Source organism: Atractosteus spatula, chromosome 8, assembly GCF_055471065.1.
Source record: "Atractosteus spatula isolate fAtrSpa1 chromosome 8, fAtrSpa1.hap1, whole genome shotgun sequence".
Taxonomy (NCBI): domain Eukaryota; kingdom Metazoa; phylum Chordata; class Actinopteri; order Semionotiformes; family Lepisosteidae; genus Atractosteus; species Atractosteus spatula.
The window spans coordinates 30972852-30989406 of record NC_142713.1 but is presented as its reverse complement, the minus strand read 5'-3'; the positions used below and the strand labels follow the sequence as shown (position 1 = coordinate 30989406).

The following is a 16555-nucleotide window of genomic DNA, read 5'->3' as shown; positions in this document are numbered from 1 at the left end:
GATTGTTCCAGTACTTGTGAGGACTGAACCCACACAGAGTCAGTTACACCCAAGTCACATGCATACAATTAAAATGACTCCAAGTAAACAATTTCAGGTCAGATATGCAATAAATGAAATTAGATGGAAAACTTACAGTATACCTTAAGTAATGGCTACATCACTGCCAAAGAGAGCTATATACCTTGGCATTTTTGCATCGATCTCATTAAGTACCACTGAGAAACAGTGCAAAGAAAGGGCGCATTAATTGAACACATAGGGTTATCTCTCAAAGCTTTACTGTCATTAAGCCATTACCCACAAATACTTTTGTGGCACAGTAAATGAAGTAGGTTGTGGGTTTCCCCCCTTTGTTATGTTGCATTAAGACTTTACAGCTGATTGAATTAAAAGTGGAGTATGTGTAGACAAAAGTTACAGGTTTATATATGATGTTACAGAGCTTTAGAGGATTTCTGGTCTTCCACAAGGAAAAAGTTTCCGGTATAAGAGTGATACATTTCTAAAAATGTGAAACCCTTTTTTTTTTCTGTGATTTCCATTTTGTGATTTCAAATCAAAATAACAGTTTTTGCTGAAAAGAACTTCATAAATATGTTATAAAAACTTCTATTATAGCTATTTTACTCCCTCATTTTAATTGGTGTCTAACACACATTCATAGGCTTATTGATATGCTCATACTTAGGGATAACTGCATATATCCAGCAGGCACTAAGTGACATCTGCAGTGAAAAATTACTCCCATTTAAGACTTAAGACTATTCTACTGTAGAGAGGTTTGTCATTGTTTAACAGGACTGACTCTTACAGAAAGACTATTAAACTTTGTGCTGGACAATACATTTTCAACTGTGTTGCTTCTAGCACCTGTTAGCAGACACTGGTGTCGTGCACAAAGTGGAATCTGAATCCCAAGAATTGATCCATTTTTAAACAAAGAGAGAAAATCTTTACTTACCTGAGAAATTCCCCAAACCTACTGGAGAAAATTTCAAAGTTCAGGAACAGCCTAGTCAGTGAGAAATGGGTTTAAGGAGCTTTCAGGCATAGCCTTTATGCTGTGCAAATCAGGCAGTACGTTTTTCATCACAATAGTATTTAATCATAGCAGTATTGCATAGTAATATTAAACCACAGTCCTGGATACTACTTTTTCTAGCCCACTGTAACAGAGTCCCAACAGATGGTGTAGGGACAGAGGCAAAGCTTATGTGGGGGATGCATTAGGTACTCAGCACATATCATTGATTCAAGGATGATTCAAGATGAACTGGCTTCTGTTTTGAATGCGTTGCCACCAGTAGGGTCTCTTGACACAGTCCATCAAAGGGATACTGCATAGGTTCCAAAAGTCAGACCTACTGAAGCACCGGTTGCTGTGACATGAGGCGAGCCCATTCATAAATAAAAACAAAGTAACCATATCAGTGCTCCATGTCACAATGAGAATGTGCCCTGAAGCACCGTCTGTCTGAGGCCAGTTCTTAGCTCCATTTTCAGCATTCTCCGGGAGAAACTGTGCAGTACTATACAGATCTATTTTAATACACTTGACACTACGTTGAACAAAATTCTTTTATATTCTTTTATGAATGAACAAAGAAAAAAGGTAAAAAAAACATTTGAAATACTATGGTTATTGTTTGCCAATTATGCATTCTGACGTGGCTTGCAATGTTCAATGTATTTTTTGCCATGAACTGAAAAGTAGTGGAGGAGAAAGACATGGAATTAGATGACACTGAAAATTTAGATGAAAATGTCTTGGGACTGTTAAAGTAGTTTTTTTTTCTTTTTTCTTTTGTTTTTAACTAAAAGGGGACTGTCCAGTGGATAGTATGTATAGGAAAAAAAGTGTTTGTCTTACATATGCCAATGTAGTTTTTCTTCTTTATGATGCATTAAAATTGATTGATGGAAGTTGGTGACTGGTTAAGAGTAGTCTTACTTTTTTGTACCAAGTTCTTTAAAAAAAATAAAAAAACGCCTTCGTTGGAAGATTTTGGAGTTTAAATGTGTGTGCTAAAAAACACATTGTTATCCACATTTTATCCCAGCATGCTTTTTATTTTGAGAAACCATGTATTAAGGCTGCAACGAGCACAACTACAAAATCATTATTCAGTAAATTTGCCTTGCTTTTACATCTGTGCTTAGCATCCTGCTGTGAAATCTTTGCTCAGTTTGTCCTGTTGCATCTTATAAAAACTAAACTATGTCAGCCACTGTAACAGATATTTGTGTGTGTAAACAAACACATTGCACACTTCTTCTCATAATCTCCTTGAAGAAAGGTCTGAGGAAAGCCTTCAAACTGTGTGGAGAGGCGATATCTGTTTTCACTTTTAAAGACATTTATAATGTTCCATGCTTCAGGTAAATTTAGACAAAATGTTGAACGGGTTATCAATGGAATTCCCTTACACAACAAACTTAAAATTGCTGTTTGTTTTTCATAAAACCAAAAGAAAAATAACAATTTTCCCCGTATGAGCAGCCCTAATCAGGTTTAAAGCCTTAGTTTCCATTTTCATTTATAAGTTGGCAAAACTGAATAGAAATCAGAACATGATACATGACCTACTGTACTTGTGCTGTCAGTCTAAATAATGTAATTTCATTTACCAAACCGCTTTATACCATACGGTGTCACAGGAAGCCAGAGCCTACCAAGCAACGAGCGCAAGGCAGGGTACACCCTGGACGGGGCGCCAGTCCATCGCAGGGCAAGTGCTAGCCAATCCTACATGGGGACAATTTGGAGGCCATGGTAAAGGCCGAGGGGGGAAATCTGGCCTAGACACTGGGATAACTCCCTACTCTTATCAAGAAATGCCCGGGGATCTTTAATGACCACTGAGAGTCAGGACCTCGGTTTAACGTCTCATCCGTCAGACGGCACCTACTACAGTAGAGTGTCCCTGTCACTATACGGGGACATCAGGATCCAAACAGACTGCAGGGTGAGCGCCCCCCGCTGGTCCCACTAACACCACTTCCAGCAGCAACCATAGGTTCCCAGGAGGTCTCCCATCCAGGCACTGACCAGGCTCAACCCTGCTTAGCTTCAATGGGTAGCCAGTTGAGAGTTGCAGAGTGATATGGCTTCTAGGCAGTCTAAAAATCATGTTGGACATAATTGCAAATAGTTTGATAGTGTTGACTGAATGTAAAAAATTAGATGTCTGCAGCTTTAGGCTTAGAGCTAGGTAATATCAAGGCTTCTAATCATTGACTTGTTAAACAATAATAACCTTTATTTTATATAGGAACAAGTAATAGGTTTATTCCATGCTGAAAAGAGAGAAAACACAATGTTTCGGCTGTGAAGCCTTCTTCAGGTGTGAACACAACGTTGTGTTTTCTCTCTTCTCTTTTCAGCATGATATAATCCTACTGTATTACTTTTTCCTTCGCAAACTACGCATGCTGCCGCAGCTACCCACCTGATTTATTTTACAGTATATAGTTTATTAAACAATTTCATAATACAAGGCACTTTACAGTAAAACAAAAAAACAAAAAAGTAACAAAAGTAAAACAAAAAAAAAGGCAGTTATGCACAAATTAATGCAGTGAATTAAACAGAACTAAAAGCAAGAGTATCTCACCAACTGCTCCAGACTGTTCTGCTATTGGCAACCGACAGGACAATTAGTAAAACCCAGTGGCCATTGCAGCCTGCTCAGAAGATTTCAAAAGACATTTAATTCTTCTAGCACAGGGATTTTGAATTAAAAAAAAAATTTAAATATGTTGACAAAAATAAATATAATGCATGATCTGCCATGGCAATTTATCCAGACCGTAGTCTCACCTTGCTCCCTGTGCTTCTGGGATCAATACCGAACTTCCGAGATCCGTACCAGGAATAGGCAGAAGTCTGATAACGGACTGTTGGATGGAATAATGCATAGTACTTCCCAATAGACACATCCTTTTTCATCTTGAATAAAGAGTGAAGTTCAGAGTTTACTGTTTGTTCATTTACTATACAGTATGTGGACACATTTCTACAATAACTTAATAATTCTGTGCTAACCAGAAATGAATGACTTTTATTTTTGTGCTTCCAAATTTAAAGTACGGTGCCCGGTAAAATAAAATCAGCACCTGTGACTCACACTACTGTGTAAATGTCCTAGACATTTTGCATTATTCTAATTTTTCAATTTTTCAATTTTTCATTTTAAGATCATTTACAATCCTAATTACGTTTACCAGAAGATCTGTATTTTTTTTTCCCACAAAATCTAGCCTTATAGCTTTGATGATAGTGATAATGATGAGGAACATCTGACTCATTAATGACTCAACATGTAGTATTGGCTGCTCATGTTTAGTTTACCTTGAGTTGCAGTGATCAGATTTTCAAAGATTCTGATAAAGTGTTTTTGCCAAATAATAAATGTAGAATCGCTTAATGACAAGCTTGATTTCTTTTCAACCAGACCCAGCCGTTGTAATAAGAGTTAATGTTGTTCTGATAGAAAACTATTTGGGGCTTTCAGTAAATTACTGGTGTTCATAACATTCTATAACACATACAGTACACAACATATACTGTACATGTATTGTCATTGTGCCAAAGATGACTTCAGCACAGCAGAGTACACATAGTATAAGACACCTATTTGAGTTATTGGTGCAGGTGATAGCTTGCACACGAAATATCTCACATAGATCTGATAAAGCAAGGGAATTCAAAATAGAACCTGATACTTATTAGGTGCTCCTATGACATGTATTAGCACTAAATATATGGACATATCTGAAACACAAAAACTTCTTGTGTCAGACACGCATGAAATATTTAATGATCAAGCCGTATTATCCTGGCACCAACAGCCTAAACAGGAGTGCCATGTCTCATATATCCCTATCATGCACCATATGCCAAAGGCACTCATGCTGCCAAGGCACTATAAGTGAGATTAGAAATACCCAATTTAACTTGATACCCCAGGTGAAGAACATACAGATTTATCTTCAAACTGAAGAACCCAAAGTCTGTGGGCTTGAAGCTGTAGTTTAGTCTTCCAGCCTTTTTTAAAATTCTTTTCTAGACTCAAATTAAAGTTGCCACGTGCTCCCGTTATCAGGCCAAAATGCCATCTTTGCAATCTTCAATTTGGGCACAAACACCTGTCCATCCTCAAAGTACAACAGTGTGTATGTATGTGAACAGGTGGTATTGACATGTGAACACAGCAGGGTGCACCAGCTTAGTCCCATATATGTTTTGAACAAAATGAGACATCACTGAAAGGGAGTGAGTGATATGTAACTTTGTTTGAGACGCATATTGATATCCTCCAATTTCACTTGCCAATTGGCAACGTCCTGGATAACCGAGAGTCTTTAGCCTCTTTTTATTGCACTGAACTGAATTGTCTGAGCCTGTGCTGGTGTAGCCTTCCTAATGCTGTGTGACAGTCTAGCTGTGCTTGTAATCTTCTGACATGGAACCAGAAGGTAAGTGGGAAAAGACGGCAGTTATTAAGTCCTGTGCAATGCTTACATTTTATGTCTTTGGTGACAAAGTCGGTGTCCATTTGCCTCTGGCAGTGTTTTAATAACTAAGGCCTTCTTTGTAAGCAGTGTTAATACCAAGCTAGGTGGCTCTTGTTCCATATTTAAACAAAAGAGATGCAACATTCAGCAATATTAACCTCAAGTCCTGGGTCTTACTTTGCTTCCTTCATGGGACGATTTCCTGTATTTGTCTGTACAGTAAGTGCTCTTACACTACTTTACATCATTACATGCTATATAATATTAAACTATGGGCATTTAATATGCCATACAATACTTACAATATTTATGTTTTATAACTTTACAACTGTAAGAGAAATACAATAGATTTACAATTTAGTTAGAGAAAGTCATATATTTCAAATAGTTTAATAACCATCTTAATCCTTATACATATATAGCACATTTCTGGACACAAATTCTATTTAAATTGTAAAGGAAATATTTTCATGTTAACTGACAAATGTACTGATGTCACAATTTTTACACATCAGTACTGTCCTTTAGTGTCTAATATACAGTTATGGCCAAAGTGGAAATGACATTACTTTAATGCAATAATTTAAATGTGTGCAGAGGCAAGAATATTTATAGACAAACCTATTTACTGTATATAGAAATACCAAGACCATGCATACTTTGCTATTGAACATATTAATCATTTTAAAATACCTTTAGGTTAGTAGGGATTAGATGAATTCAGTTTATTTCCCAAAAGTAAAAAGCTATAAGCACCTGGCACTCCATGAATGCAATTTACAGCAAATGCATTCATTTACTTCAAGGCAATCGTTTACTGTGCTCATGTATATGAATCACTGGCAGGCTCACTTATGAAATGACTTCTTGATTTTATTTTGCTCCTCTAATACATGCACAATCTAACATGACATGGAACAATGTTATATTTAACTTCAGTGGTTGTTAGGCAAACATTTTCTAATAGCTAATTTTTTTTGCATGTGCTCAGTTAGTAAGGCAACTTCAGGGCATTAATAATAATAATAATAATAATAATTGCTTACACTTTTATAGGTCTTTTCTGGACACTCCACTCAAAGCACTTTACAGGTAATGGGGACTCCCTTCCACCACCACCAATGTGCAGCATCCACCTGGATGATGCAACGGCAGCCATAGTGCGCCAGAACGCTCACCACACCTCAGCTATCAGTGGGCAGGAGAACAGAGTAATGAAGCCACTTCATAGATGGGGATTATAAGGAGGCCATGATTGGTAAAGGCTAGGCCAGGACGCCAGGGTTATACCCCTAAGCTTGTCGAGAAATGCCCTGGGATTTTTAATGACCACAGAGAGTCAGGACCTCAGTTTGATCCAAAGGATGAGTCCCAATCACTATACTGGGGCAGTAGGACCCACATAGACCGAAGGGTGAGTGCCCCCTGCTAGCCCCACTAACACCTCTTCCAGCAGCAACCTTTTTTTTCCCAGGAGGTCTCCCATCCAGGTACTGACCAGGCTCACACCTCCTTAGCTTCAGTGGGTTGCCAGTTGTGAGTTGCAGGCTGCTGGCATTTCCATTAGAGAATGGAATAAATAACACCTCATTTTGTGTGCAATGTTTGTGAATCTAAAGGGTCTATTAGATAGGAAAGGTGTGTTCTAGCTGACTCAAGTGGAAAATGGAGTGAAGCATAGACAATCTCATCGTAATTCACGTACATTCAGTAATGGAATTCCTTTCTCCTTTTTAAAGACCTACTGTTCATAAAATTTTCAAGAATGTCGATAGTGTGTTAGTAAAGGTGAAGTGCTTTAGTAAATCCATCCATCCATTTTCTTAATTGCTTTATCCTGTACAGGGTTATGGAGAATCGTAACCTAACCTGGCAAGTAACAGGCGCAAGGCAGGATACAGCCTGGATGGGACACCAGTCCATTGGAGGGCACACACACTCACACCAGGGCCAATTTTTCCAGAAGCCAATTCGCCTAGCAGTATGTCTTTGGACTGTGGGAGGAAATCAGAGCACCTGGGAGAAGTCCACACGAACATGGAGAGAACATGCAAAACCCACGCTGATAGCACCCCATGGCCCCATCACTGCAAGGCAGCAGTGTTAACCACTGTCCACCATGCCACCCATATTTGTAAATGTTTGACTAAAACAAGTACTGCGTAACAAGCAATCACAGCAGATGTTTCAGATTCTAGTGAAAATATGAAGCTATGTAATATCCTAATAATCCCCATCTATGAATTGGTTTCATCACTCTGCTCTCCTGCCCACTGATAGCTGGTGTGTGGTGAGTGTTCTGGCGCACTATGGCTGCCGTCGCATCATCCAGGTGGATGCTGCACATTGGTGGTGGTGGTGGGGAGTCCCCATTACCTGTAAAGTGATTTGAGTGGAGTGTCCAGAAAAGCGCTATATAAGTGTAAGCAATTATTATTATTATTATTATTATTATTATTATTACATTTTGAACTCCAGAACTTGATTTATTGTTAATAAATGACTGAAAAGGAGACAGGGAGAGCAACAGTTTCTATTAGACTAGCAAGATACAAGTGGCTTTAATGTTGAATGTTGTTACTTGAAGACAAATTATGTTATGTGGGGATCAGTTGCTCATTTTCCCAAAGTAGCTAATTTCCAGTGTTTCATCAGGCCATGGTGAAGTAAAAGTGCCCTGGATTATTTTGGTTTTGGGTAGGATCTGTGTATCCAGATATCAAGGAGAAAAAAAGGCTACTCTTTATTTTACATGGGATATGATACATACTTCTCATTCTTCAGAGATGAAAGGACTGTCATAATCTCTGGAATGGATTGGCCAATTACTAGGCTACAATCTTATCAAACATTTGTTGACAAATATTGATCATTGACTCACCTCCAAGCTGTCCTCAGTACAGAGCAGGATTTATAATTGTGTCTGCAAAAATGCTATATAAATTGATCACCTGTTGAAAAGTAAATTAATAATGCCTTTTCATTGAGGTTTCAGTTTTACCATTGTTTTTTTCTTCCTGGTATAGCCTTAAAATGCAGCATTTTGTAGTCACATTAACCATCTTAAATGTCTGGGCAGCAAGAGACCACAGGAAATGTAGCATGTCTGTTTCTTGGAAGATAGTATTAAAACCCTATGGTTTTTGTAAACATACTTCTTGTAAAAAAAAACATGTTTGCAAACCATTTCTGAAAAACTCCACAGCTGCCGGAAGCCACATAGAAACCAGTACCACAGAGAAAACATATTTCCACTTCATCTCTAATAATTATTTATTTTATGTGATATGTGCCACTTTGAACTGTACGTCATCTGTACACAGGAAGTACGTCCTGCTGCAGCCAAACAGTCCAAAGTGAAGAACAAAAACAATAGTGTCTTGCAAAAATACTCTCCCCATGGATGCCCGTTTTGTGAAATCACAAAATGAGGTTTACACATTACTTATAACTTAATATTTTATTCAAAACCTGAATGCACAAACTAAAGACTTATAAGGGTAAGATACGTTACAGAAAGTGTCAGCAAAAACTCAAAAAAAGCAAAATGTATCGATTGCATAAGTACTCAGATGTGCAAACTAATCATGTGGTGGAAGCGCTTTTGGCAGGAATTTCAGCCACCACTTCAAACTTTGTACACCGTCTTGGTGCTGACTGTGCCCATTCCTTCTTGGCAGATTTGCCCAAGCTCTCTGAAGTTGCTTGGGGATCAGTAATGGACAGCAGTATCCAAGTCTTTCCACAGATTCTCAATAGGACTGAAGTGAGAATTTTGACGTGGCCACTAAAGAATACTCACTTTCTAATTTTTAAGTCAATAGGTTGGAGCTTTGGGTCACTATCCTGCATGAAGGTGAAATTACAGTCCCTGTTAATCCAGCAGTAGCATTAAAATGTGATGCAGCCACCAACATGCTTTACAGTAGGGATTGTGTGGACTGAATGGTGTGCTATTTTGTGTTTGTGATGACATTTCTGATGTAATTTGTTGCAGACTCCATGCGGGATTTGAGATGTGTTTACTGCTCTGCCATACAGGGCACCTTTGTTCATGAATCATGCTCATTTTCTCAAATCTCAGTCACAGACCCCTGGAGCCCTTTGAAAGTCACAATTGGCCTCACAGTTGCATCCCTGAATAATTTCCTCCTTGCCCAGCTGCTCAATTAGGAGAAACAGCCAGATCTAGGCAGTGTCTGGGTGGTACCATGCAACTTCACTTGCAGTGATTGACTTCACATGCTCAAAGGGATATTCAGTGTTTTATGAATGGCTTGGCACCTCAATACCTGTCTGAACTATTATCGCCCTACTCCCCACCTCGCAACCTACGCTCTTCTAATTCTGGTCTTCTAACTGTCCCCCAATGCCCGTCTACATTGTATGGGTGACAGGGCCTTCTCCTGTTATGCCCCCAAGCTCTGGATCTCTCTGCCCAAGGACATCAGAGAGTCACCTTCTCTAAACTCCTTCAAATCCAGACTCAAAACCCTCTTCCTCAGAAAAGCCTTTACTTCACTGGTTCCATTCTTCACCCCTCTGCTTTTCTTAGTACCACCATCCACAGTCTCCTCTATATATTGTAATTGTGTCTTATCTTGTGTATTCTCCTTATTTATTGTTATACTCTTCTTATTTATTGTTATTGTCATCCTGTAAAGCGCTTTGAGAAGCCACCTTTAAAGGCGCTATATAAAATAAAGTTTATTATTATATTATTATTATATTTTTATACCTTTCTCCTGACCTATTACCTTCTAGAGCTTTATCTCAGAGTTGTTTTAAATCTCCATGGTGTTTATGGTTGAAGCATTGCTAGAAATCCCTTATCTCACCGACGGAACGTACAGAGACAGGTTATTATTGTACTCAACTGATTGTGTGGCTGCTTAAGGTAATTATGTCTGCCTAAATTAATTTAGGTTTGCCACAGCAAAGATTTTGAATACTAATGCAAACAAGACTTTTCCATTTTTCTTCTGCATTAATCACTTCTTTGTGTTTGTTGCAGTGAATGTGTATTGTGGTTGTGTATATAACCAATATTAATTGCTGCTTGACTGCCAGCTGTAAAGCAACACAAAGTGAAAAACTTGGAAAGGGTCCATGTATTTTGCAAGGCACTGTATATACTGTAAGAAGAAATCAATGTACCTCTTCCTTTTGGGTTTAAAATAGGGGTTCTGTACAGCTGAAAAATACAGGGTTAGTCAAAATGCTGTCGACAAGTATAAATGCCAATTATTTTACTAAAGTTTTGTTTTCTGCTTCATAGATGGTGAAGGATTGTAAGGAACTTTTAGAAACTTTGACAGTTTATTACAAATTAATTACATGGTTACTGTGTCAAAAAAGGTTTCAAACAAAAGCATAAATATCAAAGCTGTTGACAGCATTTTGACTAACCCTGTACACTGAAGTCAAATGTATGTCCCAAGATACCAATCATCCACACATCTTTATGGCATATAGGACATACAGTATATGTTCTGATTTAATCCACAGATTTCCTTCATTTCCTCTGAGCTGAATTCTTTTATTTTTAGGGTATGACTCCTCTGCAGCTGCTAGGTCAGGGTAGTACCTGATTTGGTGGCGAGCGAGTGCTGAAGACAGTGTGGTAGTGTTCAATGAGAATCTCTGTGAATATGTTCAGGGGGTTCAGTTCACTCAGGGAGACAGATCCTTGTGGAGGCCAGATCAGATTCACTCCTAACACGCAGGCAAGGTTGGAAGGATTCATCTTGTTTCTGATGCTCTCCTGTGATATCTGTCAACAGAAAAGGTAAAGGATCTCAGAAGGAGGCAAATTACTGAAAAATGTCCAAAAGTAACCATAAAATTATCAGTCCAGAAATCTGAAGTGGCCTCAAAAATGACATGCTTAATAGGATATAAATGCTAAGTCTGGGGTGAAACATCATTCTATATCAACACAAGGCCATTCTCACTGTAATTTGTTTTTAATTTAATCCATCCACCTCATTTCCAACCGTTCACTCCTGGTGAGAGTCGTGTCCCAGGCTATCTCAGCGGGCAGTGCCTGGTTCAACTCCAACAGTAGGCACCAGGGGGGCATCCTCACCAGAGGCCCAAACCACAACTGGCTCTTCTAGATCCAGAGGAACAGCAACTTTATTCCTAGATCCTCCCAGTCTGCTGAGCTCCTCACCCTGTCTCAGGCAGAGAGGACGCCCAGCAGCCCTACAGAGAAACCTGATTTCCACCACTTATACCCAAGATCTCATTCTGTCAGTCACTACCCCAAGCTTGTGACATATTTAAATCAAGAATTCCAAATGCAATGTGTGGCTCAAATTGTATTTGTCTAAATGTTCAAAATTTGACTTATTTCAACAAATTACAATGCATGAGACAGGTTTCTTTTGAGTTTTGCAAATTTGAGAAATCAGAAATTTTTTAAAATTTGGAAATCATAGTAGAATGCTACCTAAAAAATGTTCATTAATGTACCATTCAGAGAGAATCTGGATCTAGGTTTTTTAAAGGTTTTCTTAGGTAAACAAAATCCATTAGTGCTAATTATACAATTACAAAACATAAAGGTAAAAACATTTTCCAGTAAAAGTATCTGTACATCGATAAAGAAGATGGCAAAACACTTTGACTACATTTTCTTGAAAACAGTGCCGCCCAGTGGTCCTTTAAACTGGAGTTTCTAAAAGATGATGCTTTACACAAACAGCTCCTAAAAGCGAAAAAAAAACCCACTAAGCTAACACTCAGCATATTTTCATGAAAGGAATTACACGCCTAATTTGATGCTAATTTTAATCTTTCTACATTGATTTAATTTTAATATCAAAATTTTGTTTTTTGTCCATTTCTTGTTTCTTCTTTGCTTGTGTGTTTCATTTCTATAAAACCTTTGAACTTCATCTAGTCTTTAGACCTCCTAAAAAGTTAGGAACGTAAATACAGTTTTGCTTCAAAACACAAGGGGGGAGGTGGTCTGGGAATGGCTACGTCACGCTCGCCCTGCCTGGCTCAGCGATGCCTGATGCCTGCCTCGCTGTTATGTGGCCACATCGGTGTATCTTTGGTTTCCCTCACTGTAAATAAAAGAGCGTCGTTTTTTAATCTCATGGCTTTGTGTGTGTCTGTTGTCCTGGTCTGGACTAGTTACGGCACGCCCAATAGGCAGTCACACAGCGTGTTAGATAGATTTTGTGCTTAGCCTTTCTAGAATGTTAAGAGAAATGCAGAAAAATTCAAGCTTGAAATCACATTTCTCTTCAGTGTCAGCAGAACAAAATATGTGGCTGTAGTCCAAAAAATCATAATTGTGCTTGCACTAAAAAAACTATTCCGATGTTGAAAGAATGGCAGAGAACACTAAAATCTTATACCTTGGTGATGGAGAAATCCAGGACTATACTTAAATTGAGAAAATACAGGAGGACTGAAATCTTAGCACAATTGTGCTTCTTTCCTGTACAGTTAACGAGGTAAATTAATTTTGCATTGTGTTTTAATTTTCTACTTGGTTTGATTGAAGATATTAGGATACCGCATGCAAAGGAAATTAAATGCACGGTGGTTTCAGGACCAAGCACATTAACACCCTCCAAACTATTATCCTTTTAGCATGTATGGAAGCTAACAGCCGTGTAACTCTTATTCATGCAATCATGATATTTTGTGTTGAGATTTTATATGATCATTATTTGATTTTTTCTGTTTATTTGTACACCAAATAACAGTAATCTGTTTTTGTTCTAGTAGACTTGGGTTATGAGGTCTTATAGAATGCAGGTGCTGCAACACATTTGTAGAAATCTCTCATTTGTCAGGTGTAAGAAAATATTTTTCCAGCCATTCTGTTTATACTGTAGAGCCTTTATTAACATGGAGTCAGGGATGAAATAATGGTTTAATTTTTAAAGACATTATTTCACATTTTATTTTTTTTATTCTACTCTTTAGATCTATGGTGCCATCATTTTTGTAATATTGAAGATATTAAAGTTATACTGTATATAAAGTTTACAATTTGAGAGGTGTGCTAATCAGCAATGAGAAAGGTTTTTAGAGCTGTAAATATGTCATCACAAGATTACTTGAAACAAGATTTCACATGCTAGGGCATTGTAAATTGTGAATAACTGGTTATGTGTGTTTATACTATATTCCAATTAATTCAGATAGCCATCTAATTCAGCCTTTGGGGATAATACAATTTTTTCACAGTAATGATTCAATTAACATAGGGTTCTTTTACACAGAGAACACAGAGAAAAATTCAGCAACACTAATGTTTTAACTTCTCACAAAGAACAAGCAATTAATCTTTCAGTGTCTGACCTGATATGTCATGTTTCCCACAAAATTTTGTTTTTGTGAAATGGAACTGATTTAGATCAAAAGGAGCACGTCTTCATGAATTGATTTGTGAGAGAATACTCTGGCTAACTCACAGGCATGCCAGTGTTTTCTGAAGGCTTATTTGTTACAATCTTCAAGAACAATCCACAGCAAAATCCAGTTACATATACAAAAATGTTCAGACTCACAACAGTAAAGATAACGGTGATGTAAAAAACTACAAAAAACAATAGTTGCAAAGGATATAAACAAAACATATGATACAGAACATTTTCAGAAGACTTTTGATCAATTATTTGAAAGCTACAGGCAATAGGTATTCCATACTTATATAGTATATTGGATAATGGACAGAAATACTGGATAAAGGGAAGGTGTGAATGTTCAAATTGGGGTGATATAACTTACCACAGGGATCAGTATCAGGACAACAAGATAGCTGCTCTTTCTGATTTATATTATTGGTTTAGATTAAAATAGGGAGATTAGCAACATGCAAGTAAATGATGCAACAGGTAGATGACTTTTAATTTTAAAAAGAGTAGGATGTTGCATGCAGGTAGCAAAAACAAAGTGTAAATATAAAATATGTACTGTAGCACTGAGCTTGAAGGGGCTATTTAGGAGACAGATATTTTTGAATAAACATCATTTGTATCTTCTACACACTAAAGAGAGGCAATAAAAAAGTGAACAGAGAACAGAAGACCGTAATTCCAAGACTTCCAATTGTACAAGTGTAAGAATTTAAAATAGAATAGAAATAGAATTTTCATTACCGTGTTACAAGAAAGATATCGCTACTTGGAAGGCAGTCCAAAGACTAGATATCGGATACATTCTGGGGCTCAAGGAGAAGTCCTACACTGACAGGCTGAAGAAACTCAACCTTTTTAGTCTTAACCAGAGAGCACTAAAATGAGATCTGATTCAAGTATCAAAATCCTTAAGGGCACTGAAAAACCCTGCATACTTATTCAAAATAAATAGTGAGACATGAACCAGATGACACAAATGAAATATATTTGGAACAACAAGAACAGGGGCCATTTTATAAACAAAGGGTTGTTGGAATGTGGAATAAGCTAACCAAGCATGTTGCTGAAGCCAATCCAGTGGCTTCTTCAAAGAAACTGCTGAACTAAATCCTTGGATCACTTGGATACTAACTTAACCACCAAATGAGCCAGATGGACTGAATGCCCTCCTCTCATTTCAAAGCCTCTTATGCTCCATTATGTAAGTTGATTGAAAGAGATTGCCGATTCCCTGGTTTTGTTACATCCATTGTCTGCAAGCAACATACCATCAGTAATGCACAAAAGTAAAACATTTCTATATAAACACAAACTCACCAGGTGTGTTGTTGTAACTTAATGTTGTGTGATATTGCAAAGCAGTGTAACTTTGGCTCACCTCTCCATCCTCATCTCCCTTACACAAACATTAAGTATGATGATAGTGAGATGAAAGAGCTTTTATGTGTTTTAGTTCACTCCACAGTCTTGAAACAATTTATTTCAAAATACAATGAAAGCATTTTAACATTGTCAACATTGTGTTTCACACTCTTCTTTCTGCTATAATTATCTGGCACAGGTTTTCCCACGATCACTAGACAATTTATTTTTACACGTCTAGAGGGCAATTTGAGGCTCCACATTCTAAGAAGGACTCTCTTCTAATTAAACATTTAATTCTCCAGTAACAACGTAATGTTTGATGGAGTGGGAATAATGAATAATAAAATGGAAACCAAATAACTTTCTGTTAAAGAAAAGCTGAAAGATTTCTGAAGATGAAAGAATTCATTCAGGACCATAAATCTGACATGGTTATGTTAACTGTTAAGACTTTGGCATACCAAAATCAACAATTTGAAATATACAGAAGAAGAAAGAAACCAGAGGTATAATTACCAATCAGCAAAGACTGAGTCAGCCAATAAAACATCTGCAGCTAATGACAGAAAAAAATATCAGAGCTGTCAAGTAAAACCCTACAAGCACTGTGGGTGATTTCACCAAGTACCTTCAGAGAACAGGAGGCAAGCATTGCAAATCTACAGATTACAGACATTTTACAGATAGGTGAGACCAAAATTAACCTTTATCAAAGGGATGGAAAAGCTAAAGTGTGGGGAAGGAAAGTAACTGCAGATGTTCCAAAGAACACTGGCGCTTGAGTCATAGTGGAGGTAAGGTCACGGCCTGGCCGTGCATGGCCACCTCTGGGACAGGCTCACTCATCTTTAAACTAATGATGGCAGCAGGATGAAGTCTGGAGTCTACTGAGAAACGATGGCTGCTTATTTAGTAGAAAATACTTCCTAACTTATTGGGCGGTTCTTCATTCTGCAACATGAAGAAGACTCAAAATATACGGGCAGTGTCACCAAGGAATTCATCAGGAGAAAAGAGTAGAAAATCACAGACTGGTCAAGTTAGTCTCCCGATTTAAGTCCAATCGAGCATGCACTTCACATGCTGAAGAAAACACTGAAGTCAGAAGACCCTAAGAACAGGCAAGAAAGCAAACTGGCTGCAACAAAGCCGTGGCAAAGCATCACAGATGATCATACAAAGAGTCTGTAGGTCTCAATAGGTCACATTCAGACTTCATGCAGTTGTTGCCCCAAAAGGCAACCAAATACTGACTTGCACACTCTGAAATCTACTTGAGTGAC

The 16555-nt window shown here is 37.8% G+C and overlaps 1 protein-coding gene across 2 annotated transcripts in view; it reads right to left on the bottom strand.

Moving 5' to 3' along the window:
* Positions 1 to 8965: 8965 nt before the first annotated feature.
* Positions 8966 to 16555, bottom strand: part of LOC148829402 (rho GTPase-activating protein 8-like) — a 28287-nt gene continuing 20697 nt past the window's right edge. For both annotated transcript variants that reach the window (XM_088924391.1, XM_088924390.1), the window contains exon 13: positions 8966 to 11293. In XM_088924391.1, the coding sequence (XP_088780517.1) occupies positions 11096 to 11293 (198 nt within the window). In that variant the 3' untranslated portion in view covers positions 8966 to 11095. The remainder of the gene's footprint in view (positions 11294 to 16555) is intronic.